General features: G+C 33.7%; 1 protein-coding gene across 1 annotated transcript in view; it reads right to left on the minus strand.

Moving 5' to 3' along the window:
- Positions 1 to 9,211: 9,211 nt before the first annotated feature.
- The window catches only part of LOC123710957 (Down syndrome cell adhesion molecule-like protein 1), a 120,966-nt gene continuing 103,632 nt past the window's right edge, over positions 9,212 to 26,545 (minus strand). The window contains exons 23-36 of the mRNA XM_045663301.1: positions 25,825 to 25,953; positions 24,863 to 25,015; positions 22,266 to 22,395; positions 21,026 to 21,204; positions 20,343 to 20,522; positions 18,560 to 18,751; positions 17,081 to 17,278; positions 15,623 to 15,783; positions 14,860 to 15,025; positions 13,686 to 13,803; positions 12,598 to 12,752; positions 11,109 to 11,222; positions 9,928 to 10,008; positions 9,212 to 9,472 (exon numbers count right to left, since the gene is read on the minus strand). Of these exons, the coding sequence (XP_045519257.1) occupies positions 9,444 to 9,472; positions 9,928 to 10,008; positions 11,109 to 11,222; positions 12,598 to 12,752; positions 13,686 to 13,803; positions 14,860 to 15,025; positions 15,623 to 15,783; positions 17,081 to 17,278; positions 18,560 to 18,751; positions 20,343 to 20,522; positions 21,026 to 21,204; positions 22,266 to 22,395; positions 24,863 to 25,015; positions 25,825 to 25,953 (1,985 nt within the window). The 3' untranslated portion in view covers positions 9,212 to 9,443. The remainder of the gene's footprint in view (positions 9,473 to 9,927; positions 10,009 to 11,108; positions 11,223 to 12,597; positions 12,753 to 13,685; positions 13,804 to 14,859; positions 15,026 to 15,622; positions 15,784 to 17,080; positions 17,279 to 18,559; positions 18,752 to 20,342; positions 20,523 to 21,025; positions 21,205 to 22,265; positions 22,396 to 24,862; positions 25,016 to 25,824; positions 25,954 to 26,545) is intronic.

Below are 26,545 nucleotides of genomic sequence, written 5' to 3' on the forward strand. Positions count from 1 at the left end.
ATATTAACAGAGCTTTGAAAGCTTATTTGCATAGAAATTATTTTATGAATAGCCAAGTACTCCCCATTCAGAGTTGGCGCTTGTCGTGGACTTATACGGTGTTAAGATTTTTAATTTTGGTCATTTATATGCTAAAAGGAATAGATTGAAATTCCTTATTAAAAATATATAATACACAAAATTAAACGTTTTGCGTACGGAGAGATGAATTTAAAAAAAAAGAAACTTATGAACAGTTAAGCTTCTGGCCATAGACAATAATGTATTTTTGTGTTTAAATGAAGACTAGATTTTGGAGCAAAGGCAGGAGCAGGTCTAACAGAGTTACGTGCAACAAGCGTTTAAAATACCAACTTCCACCAGGTTGATCATCAAATCATTTTTAGAGATAAGCATTTAAATCTCGGCGACACTGAAATTAGAATCTAAGACCAAATGATCTGCTGTCGAATGTGCTTATTTATAAAATTAATGAGAAGGTGGCATGGATAAATTACCTATTCTTCGTAGATACGTCAAAGTCGAAGCCGTGTTCTCGTGGGATTCTGCCAGTAACATTTTAGAACAAAAAAATACGGGCTTTGCTTGGTAAAATGGGACGAATTAATTGGCTATAATATAAGGTACGTCCACAGTATTATATATTTCTGAAATACATATATAGATATTATGAAATTTTTACCAGCATTAAATATAACACTCACTTACTCCGCCGGCTTCGCGACCCAAAAAGTGTTTTAGCCTCCGAAGAAACAATCTCCTAGAGCAGACAGGGATGTCGAGTGCCAATTGCTGGCTTTCAGCTGCAGCATGTCCTTCTTCACTCTGTAGATCTAGTAGTACCTCGGCCGGCCCAGGTAGCCGTCCGAGCACAACGAAGTTTGTTTGCCATGAAAATCGATAAAATTAGCAAACAGACTAACTGTTTAGGGTAAAAAACCGCTTTAGTGGGAAGGCGGTTTATAACTTCGCACTTCACTCACTCAAGTGAGCTTCAAGTATTGTCAATCATAAAGGGCAGTCCAGCCCTTTAGGGCCCAGGCTGAGGTTGGAGTTTCGCAGGAGACGCCCTTGCCCTAGTCGCAACAAAAACACATTTCGGGCGAGCTACACTGGCCAAAACAACAAGAGCTGTCAAAGACCTTCAAGCCAACAACGAGATTCCATTAAAAAGTGTGTTAGCGCCACCTATTGGGGATTTAAGAGACTTCATGTTAGGTAGCTATGTCGTGCCCTATTCACTCTCTGAAAAACGCACGTATAAATTAATTTACACACATACACATTCACAAGTGTATAATAAGACTTATTCATACGTATTGGAGCAAATTTCAGGTGAATCCATGAATAGACAACATAACTATTATACTTAGGCTTTTATGAAAATATCTGGGTATTGAAATAACTGTGTTTCAGTTTAAAAATTACATGGTATAAACAAAATCATACTCGTTGAAAGTACGAAACGAGTTTTAGTAGTCATAAATAATTAATAAGTAATTCAGATGAAAAATGTCTCGGGATGAGTCACCTCCGCGGTTTATATGCTTAGATTTCTTAACTACGTTCTTGTTTCCACGTTATATCAGCCGCTAACTATATGTATATTGTGACGTCGGGGACTTACTGCACTCAGAGTCGTTGATTAAGACGTAACGGTAACATCATATTCCTGTGTTAATGGTACAGCACGATAAACTTCTGTACATTTTTAAATATAAAATGAATTTTCTTTGAAATGATACTTTTACAAATAATACAATTTACCAATTCAAATCACGAGTGTCTAAATATGCATGGACATATTTATGGTCGTCCTGATTTCTGTAGTTTCTATAATAACCTAACACAGGAGATATAAACTGTAAGTACTTTATTTAAATATATACTGTCAAATGTAATCCTAGGCTAAACCCAACTCCACCCACGCATGTTCGCAAGTAAGCGAAACTTACTAACGACATTTGCAATCAGGGGATTTCCTGTTTTTTTTTGGTGTGAAAATGCTAGTTATTTCCTAAGGGATACATCGCGTGATGTTATTAGTGTTAGAGTGAGATAGATGATGAGTTTTCTTATATAATCCGGTGTACGAAAAGCGTAATATAAGTTTTATTTCGTCCTAATGTGTTACAATCAAATTTGTACTTTCTAATTTTAACCCTGTGGTGATTATAGTTATATCTTTTATCTGTTTTTACAACGTGTAATTTTTTTTATTTATTAACACTTCGTTACATTACAATATCAAAATTGAACATAATTTAATGAAAAGGATTTATTATTAAAATTATAGCGGCCTTATCTCTTTCGAGCGATCTCTTCCAGGGCACCACTGTGAGTAAAGAAAAAAAATGTATTAAATTACATAAGGTCTATTTCTATATCTACATATTTCTATATAAATATAAAACTTGCTGCCCACACGACCTTTGTTTCGCCCTAATATGTTTTTATTTACTTTGCCTAAAATTGCTCAACTATTCTCTCAACAAAAACCTTTTTCAGAGTTGAAGAGAAAAAAACTCGAATTGTACATTCAACACCACTCATATTTAATATCAACCAGTAATTAGTGAGGGCTTAATAGGTATCTCAAGTGCGAAGTAGCGTCAACAATAATAAAGAAATACATGAAAATACAAATACAGATCTATTACCATAGTAGGAGGGATATTTAGTAGTCCGTGGAAGGGATTTTGTAAAGGGATAAGGCGGTGATGTATGAAATTGGCCGTTCCAGTTCGATGGAACCGATGGCCCAATTCCAGCCTTTGTTTATTAACTAATCAGAAACAGCAAAACGCTATATAAATTTACTATAATGGAGTGTTGTTAATGAAACATAATTAGCACTTGTATCGTGAAATTAGTTAGTATTTTTTTGGACTCTGAATCTGTAAAAACTAAAATAATTTCAGCATGAATTTCTTTTTATAGGCTCCACAATACATCCTTATGTGACTTTGACTTCGTTTGCTCACGATATTTACAAGAGAAGCACACACTTGGGAAATAGGCTACAACAGTTCTCCAACTGGTACTGGTGATCTGTTAATATGCTGCAATAACAAACCACCAGAAGTAGTAACTAGGCCTAATCCACTTGTACGCCATAGCATATGATTTGTTAGTAATATATTATGTTTTGTTTTTATATAATCAATAATTGTATTGATGAAAATAAATTTTGATAAAAGTAGTTCCATATCTTTTCCGACCTCGATTTCAAAAGATTAGAAGGACTTTGAAAATTTAAAAGCCTTAATCAGTAGTTTTATGTAATTAAAATAAAGATCTGTCTTATTTTATAGAATATAGATAATTTGACGAACATAAGCAAGCGAGTGCTTAAGTTTGTGTTATTTTATGATACGCGTGAACATTATAATTAATATTAATTTGATAACGTAATAATATATTTCTGTAGTGATAAAATAATATAAGAATTTACTATGATGACTCATAATTTAATTGTAACTTCTATTCTACTTTTTAAATCAGATTTGCACGCCATTATGTCTAGCTGAAATTGCGAACTTTAAATTGTACCAAAATAACATTTTTCTACCATATTCTTGCAAATAGATCCATAATTAATTTCTGGTTAACATTAATTGAATCTGTTTATTATAAACAACATCACGTATAGAACAGTGAAAGTAAATAATATTTAGTTGATACGAAGTTTCGTATAACGATGCGAGAAGATAAAGTTAGTAACTCGATAAAATTTCCAAAGTTTTCGCATCAAACTATACGATTGTGCTTAGAAGTCGTGTGGAAAATTGGGTTTGATCCCATATGAGGCTTCGTCTGGACAGTTTGATAAGGTTCAAGGTTGTCGTAAAACTAGTAAGTTTTAGGCTTGTAGTTTGAATTCCTATTGATTGGACATTTGAAACGGGTTTTCTATTAGGCATTAAGTGCTAGTTTATGCTTAGTAAATAATCTCCGGTTCGTGTGTCAAAGTCAAATCGACAATTGTCATCCTTCTCTGATTGACACCGATTTAGCGCGAACAATAACAAAATGTTTTATTATTTCCTGTCAACACATACAGGCCATAATGTAATTTCTATATGTGTGTTATACATATTTGATTTTGCTGTAAGAATACTAATGAGTTAATCTGAAGAATTTTCCCTACATTGTATAATTTCAACGTGTATAACATATGTTACGCCATCTAGTAAAAGTCTGTAACATCTAACATACATACATCATTTATCTGCCGTTACAGTACACTTATTTGCTACTTGAGGGCGCTATGCTAAAATTATTTATTGTTATATGAGGTTTGAATTTAAACAACAAAGGAGAAAACTACAGGGGGTCTAGACAAGATGGATTAACAGTAGTGTATGTAAAAAGCCGAAAACTAAATTTGTATGAAAATGACAGCTCGTGTCGACAGTCGGTACTCGGTAGCCTAGGCCCAAAAGCGTGAGTCGGGATACAATAAACGAAGCCATGACAGTGCTACGGTTACGAAAAGACACATTAACGCTAAACGCTTACGCTTTTCAGTAGTCAACAGCCAATTAATGTTTCGGCAGTGTAGAAAAACTACGTTTTTCCGCCATGTTTTTGCGTCTACTCAACAGCTGCTGTTTACATTAATTCACTACAACTACCACCATCTTTAATGACTACCCTTTCATAAAATGTCATATTTTGGACGTATTGACAAAAAGTTTTTTTTCGTTAAGAGTTTTCGTTTTAAACATTTGTAATTTTAATATTATCTAGTTTTTTAAACGTGCTCGTATAATTATGATTTAAACAAAAGACAGAAAAAATATTAACTATAGAGTTAATATTTTTAAGTTAAAGAGTTTTAGTTTTTCAATGAATTCATGCGAGGGTAACATAAAAGACGCAAATAAATATGAAAATATCAAGAATGTCAGAAAATTAGTACAGGTAAACATTTCTTACTTTTGCTTTAAGCCTTTAAGCTAGTTTTCTGAAAGTCGAACATCCTAGTTATATTGGATATCCTTTATTGATATTTATATTGCATGGAAGTTAATGTAAAATTTCTCTAATTTAAAAAATACATGATGCAACTTGTAAGTTAAAGATACTAGTTTGTTGTAAATAATAAACCTTCTAATATGGACCGTCGATTTAAATGCCTATATTTTTTTTGTAGATAGTACTCACTAAAATAAAGCGTTTTGCAAAGTTTTAGGTTGCGCAAATTTACGGTTCATGAGATATATTTTTTTAAACTTTTCATACAAATTGGTAAATAACACGCAATTACAAAATATATTTGACAAATAATTGATGTCAAACGTCAATCACTTAGTGTAGGGTTCCGAAAATTTAGAAAGTATCGATACCCGAGTAGTATACCCGAGTAGTATTTTGCTGATCACTAAATTTGTTTTTAGGCCATTCATTTTGTTTAATGGCATCCAGTCATCGTTTGTCACCCTTACAGTTGAGATCGTTTTACGTACTCCTGTAAACTTACAACCTTTGACTACCATGGCGTCTCCGAAGCCCATTGTTTCTGTGTATAATATGATAAATGTAATAAATAACATAATTATGTATATATAATTAGTCAAATTTTTAATTTGCTTACGGAAATGTTAATAAAGTTGGATTGCATAAGGTCTGCAGTGGATTTTAAAATGAAATTTATAGCTAAAAATGGAGAAAAATTTGACCTGTTTTGACTTCAGAATTTGTATATATTTTTATTTGTGGAGAACCAGATCCCAAAAATCGGCAATTATAATCGCTTTATAATACCTTTCTTATTCAGATCCATGTGGAACTGGAGAAGACTTTTCTCCAAATTGGGAACACACGAACGGTGTGTTCAGTTTGCGGAGCAGAGAGGACTTATGCTAGCAGGAAAAATGTGCACATATCATCGAAAGGCAATATTGACATTGAAAATGTTCAAGCACAAACACCAAACTTAATTAAAACCAAACATAATGAAAGCTTTAATCAAACACTAATTTCAGTGTTCACACTGGACTAGTGCTTTTCTTTTCACATTTTTTTAAAAATTCCTTGGACATTATCAACTGCTAATCAATGTCCTTTTCACTCTTTATTTATTTATCAAATCGCAGTACTATTTCTATTGTTTCTTCAAAGCGGTAACTAAATGTGTTGTTTCTTCATATTGCAGATTATTTGTTGTGAGATCAAATCCTAAAAATATAAAGTATGAGTACTATAAATTATTTTATATCGCGATTTGGAGGTTCAAAATATTGTATTTATTTATAACCTTAAAATTTTGAGAGAACATGAAACAAACCATCTTTCCATAAATTCCGCTTAAATCGAAAATTTGTTCAGACCTTGCTCGTATTCTATTGCAAATGTACAATTATATTCTAAAGTTTTTACTTTTATTAGGTTTATATATGTGTCGTTAGGAATACTCCAGAGTCAATATGACGGAATAAGGTGCTACGAACAGCAACTCGGAGCTACGCTGTCGACTTTACGGTAGTGTGGTAACATGTCTCGTGGCTGCGAACGAAACATTTTCAACAATACAATTACGCTAAAGCAGAAGTGTATGTCGAATACTAATATGGCTAGACCCCCAGGAATAAAAAGTAGGTACCTTTACTTGCATTCAGTTATCTATATACGTTTAGGAATTTCTGGAGGCGCGGAATTCGAAATTTTTTGAGTATTGTTTTTAAATGATCTTATGGGATTGATTTGCTGGTCTGCCTTACAAACAATTTATATGACTCAAAACTTGGCGATTAAAAAGACTGGCGGAGAGTTTCTTGCCAGTTCTTATTGCCCGCTCTACGTCCTTGACTTGCGAACTGGTAGTAAATGTAAAAAATGGAGTATCCGTCCCGCCCCGTCTGCTGTTTGACCAAACCTTAAATGTATTCCACACTTCACATTTACCAAAAGAGTTCTACTTTTCTATAAAATTAAGAGACTAATTTTCACAGATTTATAACTAATCCTAGAAAACTAGGTTGACTACAAACAAATATCCTGTGTGAAATGTAATTTTGCACACCTGTCTGTTGTGTTTGTGCTCGTCGTTTAGTGCTCTTTTTAACACATTGTGTCGGATTTACAAAACTTCGATGAAAAACGATTCGGTGGACATTTTCAGCTAATGTATGGGACCTTTCACTATTTGCTATTATTATGATTATTTTCTATGTTCCGAAATTTATGTATCTGTAAGTATTTTCGCGGATGCTTGGCGGAGCCATGCGATGTCTGCAATACAAGGAGTCCCCTCGTGAATTATATGCTGCGATATCGGGGGCTACTCGATTGGAAGGAAATTTCATGAATCTGGATAGCGCTGTGCCGTCCCAATGCCAGAGCTCGCGTTGCTGGCTCTTTTCTTGAAGGACCCTAAGTCCAAAAATGCTCAGTTGTATATCCTTTCTATACCATATTTGCATAAGAATCTAATTGTCCTTATTTCCGTGATGTTTAAGAACACAATTAAATAATATTTAAAATAGGGACCATTGTGTTAGTGGGTTTTAATAAAACAACATCTCTTACTAACGTTTATATTTTAAAATTTCATTTCTAATAAAATTAGAAATTATTAGATAATTATAAAACAAACAAACAATCAGTCTTTTGGAAGATAAATAGTAAATTCTACTTGAAAGCGAACGATACAACTTTGACAATAAAATGGAAAAATATTGAAATTAAGAAAACACTTTTTAAACGGATTGAAGCTATGTATTATTATTATAAACTTACAATTATATCAACTCCGGGAAAATACAGATAACCCAACTTTCTCTACAGCTGTGATACTTTTGACATTCAACACCTTTTGTCTTCAGTCACCGTGACCACGCAAGCGAAACGTCGGAAAAATTTTAATTATGTAAATTATGTTATTATGTTAATGTATGTTTTCTTAATGTATAAAAGCTATGTTAACAAAAGACAATAATATTGAAATTCTTTTAAAAATCGCTTAGTCAAATAAGTTATATTTATGTGTACAGCTTAAATAGTAAACGTTTTTTAAGGGCAACCAGCCTTATCGTCCTGATGCAACATGGGGTGGTCACGTCTGTTTCATGGATCCGCCTGAACCACATCGGTTTTTATATGTAAAGGTCGGATGCCGTAGCGAGACAGCGCGAACTTTGACCCCCGTCTTTCAAAATATTAGAATTTTTTAATTATTGTAATTTTTGGAAATATATCTGGATGAAATCAGACAAATGTTCGTAGATAACATACATCCGATGAAATTAGTATTTTACTAAATCTTTTGTCAATAAAATTAAATACTAAAGGAAGCGACAACAAAATTGACTATTTTGAATATCATACGGTTAGCTAAAATAAATTTAAGAAATAAAAAAATCAATGGCGCTACAATCTTTTTAGGTCTGGGCCTCAGATTTCTGTATCTGTTTCATGATCGTTTGTTAATCGAAAAGGCAAGTAGGTGATCAGCCTTCTGTGCCTGACGCACGCTTTTGGGTCTATAGCAAGCCTTTTTACTAGTGTCACAAGTCACAATTATTCTATAATGAATTCAAAACATAACAACCTTATTAAATCCAACTAAATCAATACAGTGAAATAAAAAAAAGTTGGTTTAGGGAGCGTTCATGTATTACGTAACGTACGAAAGTTTGGGGGGGGGGGGGGTCCCCTGTTGTAAAACGTATCGTACGTACGTACGGTGCGGGGATTGAATTACGCGTTATTGTTAATATTATTTACCACTTTCCAGTACTTTACACCACATAATGGTAAGTTTTAGGTGTAAGTCACTTCACCAGTCACTGGTGGTGATCACCATTTTACTATTGGATAGAGAAAACGTTACGGCTCGTTTCATGGAAGGGGGGGTGGCAAAAATCTCCAAAAATTGCGTAACGTAATACTTGACCGCTCCTTTATTTATATAAAAAAATACCCCTTAGGGCCATAAGGTTGCGCTAACGTCCGGGAAGGGGCTTTGAAAAGCAAAAGCAAAGATCAGTTAATGCACACCGGATACGAACGGATAGCCCAGCAACTTCAAGTAATAAATAAAAATGACGCAATTTTGCAGCCTGCGTGGTTCGGCAGCCCATGGAATCTAGTCCTAGCAAATTAGTTTCTTCCGTGTTAAGTTAGGTTAGTTATTGTTAGTATATTATAGTTCGTAGATCGAAACATATCCGGCATCAGCAGCAACATATATTGACGAAGTTGGTTTTACAGTGTATTATTTAAAAAACTGTATAAATAATTCAATATTAAAAAAATGCTATCGGCTAAAGGAAACATATTATGTCACTAAGAAATATAGTTTGGCACAAACATGTACTATGATTAAAATGTTAAATTTATACATCTGTAAAAAATTATGTTTAATGACTAGAAGAACCCAACGGTATAAAATATGCATATTAATTATGCTAAAGTTACTTCTGGCAGTTTGTTTTCAGCTACCTGTGATGAGGTATTCGGCAGGCTTCTGTAAATAATGTTTAGTGTATATTATACATTTTTAGAAAAATATCTAAATCTTCTAACGAAAAACCTCGAAGCATTTACAGTATTATTATTATAAATAATTAAATAATCTAAATAGTTATATTTATAATATTTTTTTTTGAAAATGCAATTTTAAATTCAAAAGTTCTTATTATTTTTTATTAACATTTATATGTAATATTGCTAAAGGAATACGATTATATAAATATATTTATTGAAATAAATGTAGGCTATGTTACTCATAATATATTACTCACAATATAATAATAATAATTTTTCTAATTTGTTTTACATTTATATGTTACAAATAAACAATTCCTCTTTAAGTATATTTTCGGAGCAATTTTTCCGAAATGGTCACTTGCCATGTATTGAGTTCTCTTACTGGTAACATAATCATATGTATTTTTACTTAAAATATTAAAAATAACTTACTTCTGGGCGCACTTTTCAAAGTAGTGGTACGTGACACGCAATCGCTGTCTTCCGATTCTGATCGCATTTGAAAACTCGTTTCTGTAAAAAAAAATAACATTTATTAATACATACATTAAATGAGTATACAGATCTATAAACGATACTAGAAAGAGAATAGAAACTAAGACAATTGAAAGAAAACACTTTTTAACCGGATTGAGACTTTGTATTATTATAAACTTATAATTCATAATTTTAAATTTAAATTTTTGGGACGTTTCGCGTGCTTCACAGCGTGCGTGTCACGGTGACAATTATGTAAAATAATTATAAGTTTTCTTTCAATGTGTAAAAGCTATGTTAACAAAAGATCAAAACTAAGACAATTATTTTAATTTAACAAATTTGTAATGATTTGTTTATTGATGGACTTTTTTCCGCTCACGTGGTAATAGGAAATCTTGAACATGAAGTCCTTCGTTTATACATGAATCATTTTAACGGAATGACATATTTATTATTCAAAAAATGAACCAACCAGCCATTGTACATCTTTACATATAACATAATATGTAATTTAACAATGTTGTAATTGTAAAAATGTATACTTGCGGCTGAAACAATTCTGTACCATTCTAAATGTACCCAAGATGTTTGAACTTTCTAGCGGTATAAAGGCAAAATATTATTTATTTATTATCCACATTATTATTGTAATTTTACAATTAAACAATATTTTATATATATGTCGGAGAATGAATATTTTAAAATTCCCGCCACTCTGAAGTTAGTCGTAGAATGCGGTGTGGTAAGGTAAGGTAGACTGTCAACGTTGACAATTGACAATGCCTAGTCTGTGTGATCTACCAAATGTCAGTGGCGCGACTGTTTCGTGGCAGTAAGTGAATTCTTTAGTCACTTGAGTTTGGAACGACGCCTGCGCCGGACGTGCGCACTGACTGTGTGATTATGTCGGACGACGGTAGTAACACCAATTTCGCAATTATTAATCGCGTTGAATCTGCGACATATATATGCCTAAATCTTATAACTAATAACCTCTTAACTATAATACTAATAACTAAATAGCTCTTGTGAACTCAGACAGAGTGCAAGCAAATAGGTTTACCTCGATAGAAATGTTCTTACATAAATCGCTAGCGTGGGTCTCGCAAACCAACAATACTATTACATCTTACCACTATCATATCTCGCCTTTCCAGCAAGTCTGCTCGGCGCCTCTTGGTTGTCCACATGACCAAATGTGCGGAAACCAATCGCGAATTGTGCGTAGGGGCTAATTTCATATAGTTCTGGAACAAAACATTTTTTTTAATGATCACGAAAATAAAGTAAAAGTAGTTAATGTAATCAACGAAATATATTGTGTTTCTAAAAACGGATTAACTTATTTATTTGTATTTATTTTTTACAGAACAGGGGACAAATGGGCAGGAGTGCGGCACTATTAACATCAGTTCAACACTGTCTTTGATATGATGCAGAGTTCGCACATCTCAACGCAACGCCAAGGGATCAAGCCGGTTCGGAAAGCGATTGGTCGTCGACGATTCGAACCGCTCTTCGTTAAATACGATCAAGTGGAAGGATCTGGTACTGGGCCCATGTGGGGCTGAACTTCCTCTTTTTACAATTGCAAGCGGAGGCTAATTTAGCCTTTCCTTCGAAATAACAGAAAAACTGAACGTCGTTCGATATGTCAACGCCAAGTATTCCGAAGCTGGCTGTGGCATTAACAAAATACAAGCAAATTTCCAATATTAATAACAAAAATAAAAAAAAAATTGAATCTACTCTCTTTGAAGTATTCTATAACAGACAATTGAAATAGGTATGGAAATTGTTGTATTACCGGATGGATGAAATAAAAATTAAAAAAAAATTGAACTAGAGAATCCTTTCAGAAAAGTTAAAAATAATACAGTTTTAGTTTAACTCTAATTATGTAACATAACGTTAGGTAACTCATATATTTATATATATATATAATGAAAAGCTCAAAAACATACATTCTAAAATGTTTGTTTCGGTATTAATATACGAGCTCTTTAGTATACATTCATTTTTTTATTTATCACAGAAATACATACATTTCCTTACAGACTATGATAGACAGAATACGATAATGTCGAGAAGCATTAAATAATTAAAATATAATAAAATACGTATATAATATTAAACACATAATTTACACAATATCGCTAATGTGAATTGACTCTGCGAACATATAAATATGTCGATAGTATCGGAGACAGTATTCAGTAGTCTGTGTAGATCTGTAGATCTGTGCAACAGACTGATTCTTGCCTGTGGTATCGCAAATAACCTTTGCCTTCGCCGTCGCACATATCCCATAGGTACCAAGAAACCCAGTTCTTGGAGCACACTTGGGTTGCATAAATTAAAATATAAAATTCTCCTTTGTCCAAAAGGGCGATATGACTTATATTCGTTAAAGCTGACAGATAGATAGATAAGAAAGCTTCAAAAGTCAAGTTAATTTTGTTAGTCCAGCGTCTCAACCCGCAAATTAATGTTAGTTATAAGGCCTTGTTTTTTACGATTAAATACACTTGAGACGTCGAACTTCATTCTCTACTATGCATATTTATTTCAATCAGTATAAATAAGTTCTACGACGCAGTAAGTTAGGAATAACAATCTCACCATGTTTGTTATCAGCTGTCAGATGTACTGGCGTGCTGTATACTCTGTTGTTCACATCAGTGGGGATACTCTGTGGCGTGTTGACAGTTGCGTTACTACGTTCAGATTTACACTCTGTTGTCAATGAGTTTCTATACTCTGTGAGTCGTTGGTGGCTGGAAATGTTAATTGTTGATAAGACAATGACATCATGTTATTACTGAGTTATCTATTGAGACTTACAATGTAGGTTATATTGTATGGGGATAAATACTATGTCTCATTAAGATGAGATCACAGGCCGTTAGCTTTACCAAAGCTCGTCCTACTAGAGTTTTTAAAAATCGATAATTATGTAAAACAGGATATGCGAAGTTTAGATGGAACCACCATAATATTTTACTCAGAGTAGTTGCCTGGAATATAAGGCCGCCAGTTGCCCTCCCTTTCATTTTATTATGTTAATTTTCTTTTATGTTTTAGTGTAACGAAGTGTAAATAAATAAAATAAATAAATATGTTTGTACCTGGATATGTAGCATTGCACTCCCTTTGCCTTGCATAACCAATACCAGTACCCCTTTGACGCAACACCGTTATAAAAAGAAATGGACAACATATACCAGAAGCTTTTGATTCTTTCACATTGGACCGGTCAATTCTCAATTAGGAATAAGTCTATAATATAGATCATTGATCGTGCATCTCATATCCAGCCGATTCAATTTCTTATTTAGTTAAGTCTTGATGATTGTAGTAATTTAATTAAAGTTATTTAAATACATTTTGTTTTTTTTTGGATTCACAACTGGCCCTCACTTAATTTACCATTCCTTCAAATATTATTATTATTTGCGTTCGCAAGCATTATGATTCAACATCGACTATTTTATAATTTAGAGCTATAATTGATATTTTTGTGACCGTAATTCTGTAACTCCCATTTTCGATACCGGTTTTAATGTTGAGTGGTTGCCGTATATGCTGTTGTGGGATACTGAGGGAACTACATGGTTTTGCATACAAACCATCGGCTCTTGAACCTTACAGACTACCAGTAACCACTACTGTAAGTACCACTAAATTAACAGTTAAAATTGATCACTTACTTATGTCTCTTGATGAAAATGTAAACACACGTAAACAGACATATAGTCAGTAGAATCGAGCTGCAAATTATCACCCACATGTTCAGATCGAGGAACTCCGAGGGCGGTCCAATTGACTCTGGAAAATTTAATGAAAATTCGCTTAAACTAGAAGAATAATATTGTGTGGTTGTTGTTATAAAAATTACAGATCAAATGGTTATATACTCTTAATCTACGTTCGGCATTGTTATTTTCGTGTTCTGCAGGACCTCTTTTGGAAGACCTGATCCATTTTCCATTTGTATCTGTTATTTGTTTCCTTTATCCTCCCCAGAAACCTTAACTTAGTCATCAGCCCATTGCTTTTGTGGTCTTCTCATATTTCCTTTTTTCCCTCCAACGGGCAGCTTCCGCTGTCCATCTTTTATCTGTACACCATCCATCCATCCATCTGTATGACCTGCCCATTTCCATTTCAGCTGCAGGGCGTGGGTTAGGCTTAGGTTAGGCTTGGTCATCTTAGGTTTCGCCCTGATGCGGTCACTTCGTATTTTTTAATCTTTTTTATTTTTAGCTCCATAGCTCTCTGAGCACTAACTAGTCCACGGTTGTTGTAGCGCACCCAAAATATTGTCAATAAAGGGTCATTGTATGAAGCTCATTGATTAGCTTCATGGCTTCTGCTTTAAAAGCGATATACACACATTTTTGTGTATGTGTCATTTTTGTCATAAACTTTTCGTGTCTATGCGATCAGTCTTCCGAATTTCACCCATGCGTCGATTTTTGGTATACGTTCACGTACGACCAAGCGTATATTGTGCACAGACACAAACACATAGCTATAGAGCTAGACAGCTATGGATGAAGCTGTCATCCAAGCAAGTATATACCCAGTGAGTATTGCTGGTAACAACAACTTTTTTCATCAGCATCACCTTAATGCCTGGAAGTCTTCCACGGGAGGTGCGATTACCAATTGTTTAAATAATGAGTTTACTCCGACCTCAAAAGCCAGCATCGAACTCAGGAAATTGGTTGTTCATGGGCTGAGGTCACTGCCCCTTTTGGGCGTCCTGTACGCTCATTTGCCCATGTTTGTTTAATAATTGTATGTGTTTTTCTATTATTTTAACTTTAATTTTTTTTTAAATATTAATGTTTTTTTACATAGTTATTGTACTTTACATACCTCCATGCAACGTTGTTGTAGCGTACATATAGAGAGATGTTGAGACCCCTGCTGAATTCTCAGCTAAGACTCTTATTTGATACCACTGCGCTGGATTAAGATCGGCCAGAATAAACGAGTTCGGTTGACTCAGTACAGGTGTGTAGGACCACGCATCTAGGATTGGCTGGAGATATTATAATTAGAAATTAATAAAGACGAAATAGTTTTAATGGTTTTTTACAGTCATGAGACCCGATGGAGAGGCTTTATGGTTAGAGATACATTGCATATGCTTGAGAGAGAGAGAAAGAGATAATAGAATAAAATAGATTTTTAAAAACACAGCTAAACAGCCACATTTTTTAAACCAATGTCAATCGTATTTAAAAATAATCATACTAACAGTCAATTCTTTTTTCCTCCTAACTTTTCTATTCTAACATAGCCTAAATGTACACAAAAGTTTGACCCGGACTGCGTTATAGAAAATCGCGTTGTAGGTATTATCGTTTAACCGATTTTTAACAATTCATAAACTAGGAATTAAACTTAATAATGTTTTCAGTTTACATACACATTTGAAACAGGTGCAAAGATACGAAAAACTGATTTTGGACTTGACAAATCATTATAAATTTCATACTAACGATATAACTTGAGAAATCTCCGCGTTATAGGGGATTACTGTACTGTGTCTTGAAACGAAAAACCATGTAAGTTAACACGTAAGAAAAATTCTAATAGAATATTCAAGAAGACACAATATATGAAAATTTATTACCAGTCGATTTTCTGCCCGTTTCCACATCTTACTGCCGTACTCCCTATAATCCACCTCCCATCTGGTGATCTCGCATCCATTATCATCCCAACCGCTTAGTTGTATGTAAATGTGTGTCGCGTTGCTCCAGAACCATTCGGTTGTTGTTGGTGATATTGGAACTGAAAATATATATATTAAAAACAATTACAACTTTTCCTTTTGTTTCTCTAAATCGTGGATAATCTATCTCTCAAAAAATGTATTAGGAAAACAATTTTTTAAACAAAATTAATTTTTATTATTTTTGATATTAATTAATAACGATGCTTAGTGTCATTTATTGTTGTATTTGAATATTTTTTTCTCTAATCTTTAAATTAAAGTCCACGGTCTAGTATTACTTAACATCAGATGAGCCTTTTGCCCGTATGGCCCAGCCTTAAAAAAAACATGTATACACACATGTTAGAAGTTACACTTCGCGTAATAAGATAAAAATATTTTTAAAAAGCTTCGCCTTATTCTAAGTTTGTAGAAAAAACGACACTAACCGAAAAAATGTATTTAATGCATTGATAGTTTAATTATATAGCATTATCTGGTTAAATAAAGTTCATTTAAATATCCCAAAAAAACATATCTCTACATAATTAAGGAAACGGACATTTTTTTTATTTTAAAATGTTGACTATGCTAACTTCAGGGTGTCGGTTTTTGTGACGGACGGACTTAAAAATTTACTCTTGTAATTTTTCCCTAAAGCGCCAAAATAAGTACAACTTTAAATAATTATAGCTTCTATGGACATTTTCTCACTCAAATATATGAACAACTATTTGTTAAATGTACACATATATTATGTATTTCTTCTTGCTTTCTTGCTTTAAGCTATCCTATTATTTTACTATATACAATCCTCTTATCCATATAATTGCATAATAATTATATTAATGAATTAAATATTTCCGTACAAACGTCCGTTAGGGAGCATTCAAGTGTTACATTACGAAGTTTGGGAGGGGGTCCATCTTGTACAAGGTTACGATACGGGGCGGGGATTGAATTACGCGTTATTATTAATATTATTTTCGACTTTCCAGTACTTTACACCACATAATGGTAAGTTTTCGGTATAAAGAGTCACTGGGGGTGATCATCATTTTACTATTGTATACAGAAAACGTTACAGCAGCGTCTAATGGGGGGGGGGGGGGATTTGTTCCAAGAATCTCCAAAAATTTGCGTGACGTAATACTTGAACGCTCCCTAAATTAGTTATTGTACTCTTCCAAATAGAATACGCTTTCGTTTCTTTCTGTCAAATTTTGTTTATGGTATGGTGAAGTTTTTGTGCTAATTTTATTATTATTAAAAAAAAGTGAGTTATATAACTACTTTATTTGTAAATATATGTACGTATTAGTCTTTAGTTAAGGTTATCGTGTTCCTGATTTAAAGAGAACTATAATTTCTTACCTCCACCCAAAGTGGTAGCGTCAACATACGCTGGTTGTGAAGTTCCCACACTGTTCGATGCTGTCATCCTCAACGAATATTTCGTCCCACACTTCAGGCCCAGCAAAGTAAACTCCTGAGTGCCTTGAAGGAATGTCCCTTTGTCTGCCCAGGCATCTTGCCAGATGCCATTTGTTTCTTTCCATGTTAGGTTGTAACCTGAAAATTTTAATATTTTATCAAGGGCGTGACTTAAAAGTCATGATACAGTAATAGGCGCTTTTAAGTTTGACATTTCAGATTAATAAGTGCTGGAGAGTAGAAATTGGAATACTTTAAATAAAACGTTAAATATAAATAAAAAAATCGGTTGTCAGTAAAGTCGGTTTACTGACAATAGTTGAACATGACAACGTCATAAGGAAACTGATGAAATGTTTGCTTTTTAAAAAGAATATTTTAATTTTATTTGTTTGATAGATATTTTGTATGGATAAAGAGAAGTAGATAAATGGAAATCACAACTGAATTGTTCAAGTTACATTTATTTGTACGCATAAATACAATTATGCCATTTTCTTTTCATCGCTCACTCAAGTAGGAGAGACATATGTCGAACGCTGCCGAACGCGGAGGCCGATTGTGCCTCTTTGTCGCTCGTACCGCGCTCTCGCTTGCACTTCAAGCCTTAAATAGAACGCCTCAGGCGAGGTAACGCCGCCTGAGTCATGTTTTTTCGTGCGCGCAGCCGGCTCCATTGAATTATAAGACGTTGTCACGTCAAAAGATTCAAGCATAGAACCTTGCCGGTCCGTAAGAAGATAAAGATTAGGCTTTGTGAAAATTGTGCATATATTAATATATACACATACACATAATTAATATATTACATAATGTAATTAGTAATACCTTGTATTGTTGCTGTGTTATGCTTGATTCCTATATTATTTTTAAGTCTTTTTAATATTGTAAACACAAAACTTTTTAGCTTTAAAACAAGCTAGTTTTGAAAACACCGCTCTAACCGCTTTGAACATCAACATTTTCAAACCGCTTTTAATAAACATTCATTATCAAAGTATACTAAATTACCCACATTGTTAAGTATAATAAAATATGTATTTCCATTTAAATATTATTAGAAACATCCGGACTCTATGCCATCATAAACACGTGCTTAAGTACTGTTTAAAAGCTAAGTAAGGACGTATACAGGTGTTCTAAGACTATGGTACACCAAGGGAAAGTACCTTAAATATCCTAGATAATTTGCTGAAAGAAGACTTTATTTTATTTTGTAAAATAAGTACATTTTAGTGCATATAATGATTTTCAAAAAATTACTTGTCTATACTGACTGTTCAAAATAAAATTAAGTCTTCTTTCAGCAAAATATCCTATCTACGATATTTGAGGTACTTACCCTTGAGGTCCCAGTCCCTCTTTGAAAGGCCCTGTGAAAGGCAGACGAAAGGGCCTGTATATATACAACTAACTTACTGATTTTCTGTGGTTTTCCATTAGATTTTTTAGGATAATCCCATTGTAAATATATCGCATTTTTATGCGACGTAACTCTTAGAATTGGTGGATCGGGTGTAGGCAGAACTGTCACTTCATACGATACAGAGTCAGATCCGTACAGGTTTTTCGCCAGGCAGGTGTAGTTGCCACTCAGGGAGTGGTCGATGTCTGAAATGAAATTCTAAGTAAAGTGGCCGTCTCACTCCATGACAGTGTAAACATTATTAGTCAGAATGAGACAAAAGAGCTGCTTAGCTCATACGGCGCAGCTCAATACTTATTGAGTTTTTATTAATGCGCGAGATAATTTCGGATTATTTTTATTTATTTATTGTATAAATGATCTTAATATGAAGGAAGTTGGTGTGGTGGAAACACAAACTGTACATAGTTTTTATGTCCACCAGGACGTCGAACATATTTAAATCATTAACATATATACACATACTAAGGCCAGTGACATATAAACTATAACATTATAACAATCAAACCATTCAAACGATTAAAATTGCACATAAAGCGTCATAAACCAATTTAAACACTGACGCGCCATAGATAGCCGATGCAAGAAACCTGTTCTTGTCGAGAATTCTCATTCGAATACAGGTGAGTTCCTATATTCGAATATGTATTAAATGACTTATATAGTATAATTTTTGTTATGAATAATTATAATTATAATTGTAAGAAGTGTAGCGGGTAGTGAGTTTATTAAATTTGGAATAATGTAGTCTAATGTTTTTCCCCATTTAAATTATTGTATTTGGGCAATAAAAAATCGTTTTTTTTAATTTTCTACGTATTGAATAGTGATAGTGAGTTATAATTGTTATGAAGTAATTTTCTGTAAAGTAGTTTTCATTTAATAATCCTAGTTGCACTTTCTCTTGTATAGGTATAATTTTGAAAAATGCAAATAGCTATGGTATAATTCTATACACTAATTTAAGACTAATATGTAAATTCGTCTAACCTAATTTACTAAAAAGGATATTTAACACAAGAAAGTGTTTAATAACACTACTTGCAGTCTCTACCAAGGAGAAGACACTAATCTCGCGTACAATTGTTTCACTTACCACTGATTAGCACTTAAGACTCACGTGCACTAACACTAATTCACTAGTACGAATTATTTCCTTTATAATATACTCTCACTAGGCCCGTGTTGTCAAAAACATAATTTTTAATTAAAAAATTGGTTGGTCTAGTTCAAACTGATTATACAATTTATAACTTCAAACTTTGAGAATGTATTGTATAAAATTAGGTTTAAAATAATTAGCAGAAATTATTTATTTCTGTTTAAGAAAAATGGGTATTACATTTATAGTAAAGTTTTTGGTACTCTAAAACACTGCAGTGTGGTCTAGTGGCTTCAGCGTGCAACTCTCATCCCTGAGGTCGTAGGTTCGACCCCGGCTGTGCACCAATGGATGTTCTTTATATGTGCGCATTAGCCCGAACGGTGAAGGAGAACATCGTGTTGAAACCGGCTTGCCTTAGACCCAAAAAGTCGATGGCGTGCGTCAGGCACAGAAAGCTGATCACCTACTTACTTATTAGATTAACAAATGATCATGAAACAGATACAGAAATCTGAGGCCCAGACCTAAGAATTTTAGATTTATATCATTTTTGAATATACATTTTGGAATATGAATGGTCATGAATGTATTAAACACAAACAGAACGCATACTAATGATTCAGAAATTACTCCAATTTTTATTATTATTTTATGCGTTAAATAGAACTCACTATTAATAAGTAGGCTGTCGTCATGATTCCGAGTGAAGCGAGGATGGTGTGTGATGATGTTGTGGTTGTGATACCACACCGTGCGAGCTGCAGGAGAACCTACACAGGCACAAGATAGCAGTAGGGAGGATCCCACTCCCACGGATATTGACCCACCAAGAGATGATACTCCAGCAACCACTGAAATTATGATTGTACTAAAAAGTAATTGGAATAATATGTACAAAAGAAGACGACGCAACGTAGATTTTTTGGAATGAGCAGTTTAATTTCGACATGATAAAAAATATTTAATGTTTTAATTCACAGCTGCTAGATATAATAGCGTTAACTCCTACATATATATTTGTATTTCGTGTCATTTATTTAAATTATGTTCTAGGTATTCTAAAGTGTCACGAGATTAATATAAAAATAAAAAATAAATTAAAAAATACTTGTGGCCCAAATATAGGAGGGCACACGAGCCTTACGGGATGTCCATAAAGGACAGTCTTGGACCATGGACACCCATTTTAGTGTGTCGCCGGCCTTTGGGTAAAAGCATCCTCTTTTTTTAAGATTTGGTGATTGTATCTCCCAGAGAGTCGATTTCACTAGTTCGCAAAATAAAATATCTTGTAAAGCGGATCTTGGAAGACAACTTGGATCTCACAAGTTTTTTCTCTCTTGATTTTACATACCTTTACTCGTTAATTCAGCATGCACTCTATCACTGGCGGAGCCCTCTCCGGCAGTCGTAACGGCCCGAACGAACACCTCATACTGTGAACCAGTCCGCAAGTTGCTGACTGTGAAGCTGTGTTGACGTAAGGGATTGCTGTCTTGCGAGTCCACGCGATAGGTCTGCGGTGATGATGTGCTGGAATCAATAAGATAATTCTAATAATATCACACATTTATATTAGGTCGATAAGTTAAAAAAAATGTTAAGTTCAAGACGAGACAAATGAACTATGTCATATACCACGTAAAACGTATCAGTACCTAACCGTTAATTTATTATGACAGAATAATAAAATACGTTTTTGTACTTTAACATTAGAGGTTAGGCTATTTATTATTACTTATGATGATAAATGACAAAGGGCAGTGTTGGCCTAGTGGCTTGCGTGCGTCTCTCATTCCTGAGGTCGTAGATTCGATCCCCGGCTGTGCACCAATGGACTTTCTATGTGCGCATTTAACATTAGCTCGAACGGTGAAGCAAAACATCGCGAGGAAACCGGCTTGCCTTAGACCCAAAAAGTCGATGGCGTGTGTCAGGCACAGAAGGCTGATCACCTACTTGCCTATTCAATTCACAAACGATCGACGAAACGATGACACAGATACAGATATCTGAGGCCCAGACCTAAAATGTTGTAGCGCCGTTGATTTTTTTTTAAATGACAAAGGGAAAATTGAAGCTGGAGAGTAAGTAAAAACTAATAGGCGTATCCAACATAATTTGCGAATCTAAAGTCCAAAGACTGCTGGACTGGTCATCTTCAGAATAGCAAAAGATCCGAGTGTTAAAAAAGCGAATCGCGAAATAACGACCGGCTGCTAGCGGCCCATGATCGTCGGTGAGACACTATGGAAGAGAGGACTACACCATCTCTAAGTGTAGTTAGTCTATCTGTAGTTTCGGAGTCCAAGGCTTACCTTGGGTAGTTGCACCGGAGTAAGTATAATGAATATTATAGCTGTAGAGAAAGTTATATTATCTGTCGGAAAAATTTAAAATCATGTAAAATAATTATAAGTTTATAATAATACATAGCTTCAATCCGGTAAAAAAGTGTTTTCTTTAAAAGAATGTCCTTTTGGGCTTCCCTATATCAAATTAAGTTGAAACACTAAACTAAATGGCAAGATGTAAAAGACGACTTACCACGCTATATTTTTATTATAAATTGCCCAATTTGAGTTGATCATTACCTTGAAACTGGTTTAACATAAACATTGTAATAAGTGATTTCTCCGTTCGGTTGGTCTGGCCGCTTCCAGCTCACAATAATGGACGTCGGTGAAGAGACTACCAATTTTATAGCTGAAGGAGGGCCTGGAACTAAAATGGGAGGACATCTATCAAAAAAGATTTGTAAATATAGAAAACTATATATATTTTCGTTCCAGGTTCTGGTATTCTATTTTTGGGTTTGTATGCATAGAATCATAATATATATATACTAGCTGCCCCAGCGAACTTCGTTTCTCCTTAATGTGAATTTAGTTCGCCTTAATACCGTGACAAGAAAGAATAATTTCACTGTATTATCGTCACTATAATTTGAATTTGAATTACACTTCGGTCTAAGTAACACGTGGTTGGCTATGCTAACACCAAAAATTAAAAAAGTAGAAATAATTGAATTTCACGGTATTTTTTATTTTACGTTTACTACAATAACACGTGGTAATCATGATATTGAATTGTAGCATATATAACACGTTTGTCGGTTTACCATAGCTGTGCCATCTATTGATTACTTACTCAATCCAGTCGAAAAGTATCGACATCTGTTATAATCTTTTGGAGTTAACAGATAATTGTGACTGTCAATTAATTATAGACAAATAATTTGCAATAAAATAAAATTGCGACTATAATTAAAGATCTAAGCTATCCTATCTCTTAAGTTGTACCTGACTGCTCACGGTGTGCCAATTTAATTTAAAATCGGTTCAGTAGTTTAGGAGTCCATCGCGAACCAACATTGTGACAGGAGATTTATATATATTAAGATTTATATATAATTGCATTTGTAATACATTAATTTAAACGTAGTTTTGAAAGTTAAAACTTCGTTAAACCTGGAACAGTTGTCGACGTATCGGCCTATTTAGTATGTAATTCTTTGCTTTCCTATTTTAAATGTGTAGAATCTTTTAGCGACATCCAAAACTTAAAGATTGGCGATTAAAAAGAGTGGCGGAAAGTTTCTTGCCAGACCTTCTTGCCCACTCTACGCGCTTGACTTGCGAACTAGTTGTAAATGTAAATTTACAATTAATTTTACTTCTTTTTGACGTTCATAAGTGTACTTGTTTACCTATATGAATAAAGATATTTTGAGTTCGAAAGTAATATGTGAACTTTTTATACTACGACTAGCTCATTAAAATATATATGCCTAAAACCACATGGGTTAATCAAAAATAATTTTTAAAGAAATTATTCATTAGGCATGATTTTACGTGAGTAAATTCGAGTCACAAAACTCCAAACCCAAACGACCTGTTGTGAGATAAATATTTTTTGTATATAACAGGGCAAAAGAGCAGTAAGCTCACCTGATGTAAGGTGATGACCACTGGGCACTCAATTCCAGAGGGCTCGCGAGTGCATTGCCGGCCTTTCAAGAATTGGTGATCAACAATCACTTAAGAGTGGGTACTAACCAAGAAAACTTATCGTAGAATATAAGAATTTGAATTAAAAACAATAAATATTTATTGATCCTTTACTATAATTACTTTAATAGTTCTCTCTAATTAAAAGCAAAATCCAATATAAGATTCTCTATACACAAAAAATCATATATGCATATATACCCGTGAACGGGCGCTACTTGTGGTTAGTGGTCGTACTTGAATTCATGTATGCGGTGATGTTAGTTATTTTTAACTATGTATTTGCTTGTTCCCACGAGAATGTAAGTGCGTGCTACTATTTCACCATGCCTCCTGCTGACGTCATGTGGAACATGGTGTAAGGGTTGCAGCTCCTTACAAACGTCGTGTAATAAAAAAAAACTTGGCGGTTAAAAAGAGTGGCGGAGAGTTTATTGCCAGTTCTTCTCTTCTGTTCTACGCTCTTGAGTTGAGAACTGACAGTAAATGTTAAATTAGAAGCATTTAATGTATATTTATTTTTTATTGACGTTCATAAGTGTACATTGTGTTACCTATATGAATAAATGGTTTTTGACTTAGACTTTGACACAAAGTTCGTTTTTATCAATCATACCGAGTTTATAGAGCCACATTTTGGCCGAGAGCGGTTACAAGCGATTTTATGAAATATTGTATATTTTACAAGTTATTTCAATAAAAAGAATTTGGCGTTTACTTAATTTTTGTTCCGCGATACACTATCGTCCGTCTCATCTGACGCAAACGACAGCTATACGTTTTGTTTTATAGTATTGTCTTTGGTTAACGTAGCTTTTACACATTGAAAGAAAACATTTTTTTAACCGGATTAAAGCTATTTCTATATTATAAACTAATAATTATTTTACATAATTTTAAATTTTCCGACGTTTCGCGTGCTTTACAGCGTGCGTGGTATTATATATAAATGTATGTAATGATATATATATATATATATATATATATATATATATATAATGTATATTATTACATACATTTACAAATAATAATACAAATAGCTTTAATCCGGTTAAAAAATTGTTTTCTTTCAATACGTTTGTTTTATTAGTCACTACAGCGGGCGCAAGGAGTTGTTACCTTCATAACCAATTTCGAAATATGTGGTCATGTATTGCTATATAATAAAACAGAAAACTTACCATCCTGCAAAGTGGTGCATACAACAGGATATGAAAACGGCCCCATGCCATAACTGGAGAAACCAGATACTTTTATGGTGTAATTTGTATACTTCATAAGGTTTTGAAGGTATAATTCTGTGTGCGGTGACGTCATGTTTAGCCATGGACCATCTGTAATGTACGTCTTTGTTTGAATTTAAGATTTTGAAAAATATTTTGCCGGTACTTATTTTCAAAATTAAGAGAATTGAACCTTTTGAGTTCGAGTTAATAAAACTAGTTTAGTGTCAATATAAGTGCAAATGTGCAGTTGGACACACGAAAATAGTGTCAAAACATTTATTTAGTTGTTTCCCTATTTCCTATTTTTACAGTAACTTAATACAGCGTGTGACTCTCATTCCTGAGGTCGTAGGTTCGATCCCCGGCTGTGCATCAATGGACTTTCATTATATGTGCATTCAACATTCGCAAGAATGGTGAAGGAAAACATCGCGAGGAAACCGGCTTGCCTTAGACCCAAAAAGTCGACGGCGCGTGTCAGGCACAGAAGGCTGATCACCTACTTGACTATTATTATTATTGTAGAAAATTAAGTCAACATAATATTACTAATTAGCCATAATTATTGTATATGCTAGAATGTAGTTCATGTAAGACGCACTCTCTTTTGTGAACTGCATTTTAGGAAAAAGCAAACTTATTTCTATAATAATGTCCGAAAATGGATATATTTTCATGTAAAAATAGTTAATACTTTCTATATTTAATTAGACGAAATAATCGATTTGATAGTACTAAATAACGCCGAAAAGTTTGGCTCTTCTTCTTCTTATCAATGTTAAAATTTCAATAAAAATAATTTATAAATTGCGTAAATGGTTAATATTTAGTTTCTAGGGCTTGGAGATACAATGACGTATTAAACGTGATTATTGAGCTTCAAGGACAAAGTAGTATTGTTCATTATTAGTTCTAACCATCAGTGCTGTAATACACAGAGTATCCGAGTAGTGATGCTCCCTGACTAGTGATGGGTTGCCACGCGATTCGCACAGAAGTCGATGAAACGCCACGACATTCTACACTAGAAGGAGGATTTTCTGGAGCTGAAACACATTAAATATATATGAGAGAGACTGTGATATGAGATAATGAGATACAAGTTTTTAGATACAACACTATTATTGCAAACGTACGAGGCTCGTTTGGACTATTTCAAGTTCGATACTCTAAAACTCCGACGTGACTTCAACACGTGACTTCAACACGTGACGTGAATAAAATATTTAACTTTTATATACACACTAATCTTCTTACAAAATTTACTAGAGTTACTAGAACTAAAAGTGTTCTCTACGTACCTACGGCTCGCTACGCGGCTATCTCGCTCTTATAACTTAATTACAAACATTGATGAAAATATTGATGTGTTTTACAACAGTCTACCAACTTTGTTTTGCAGGCTCTTAATGTGGTTTAAGTTTATATTTTGTTTGTTTGTTTATTACTGTTTTAGTTATTTTTTATCTCTTAGTTTAAGCGCATTATTGATTTTTAGTTATTCTTATTAGTTTTTGTTTTGTTTTATTTTAATTAATTTTGTAGTTGTTTGTTTAGTTTTCTTTTTTCCTTTGATATATTGCTTATGTTCTAATGTAATTGATGTATATGTGAGTTAAATTGGTGAAGTCATTTTTA

Source organism: Pieris brassicae, chromosome 6, assembly GCF_905147105.1.
Source record: "Pieris brassicae chromosome 6, ilPieBrab1.1, whole genome shotgun sequence".
NCBI classification, from domain to species: Eukaryota; Metazoa; Arthropoda; class Insecta; order Lepidoptera; family Pieridae; genus Pieris; species Pieris brassicae.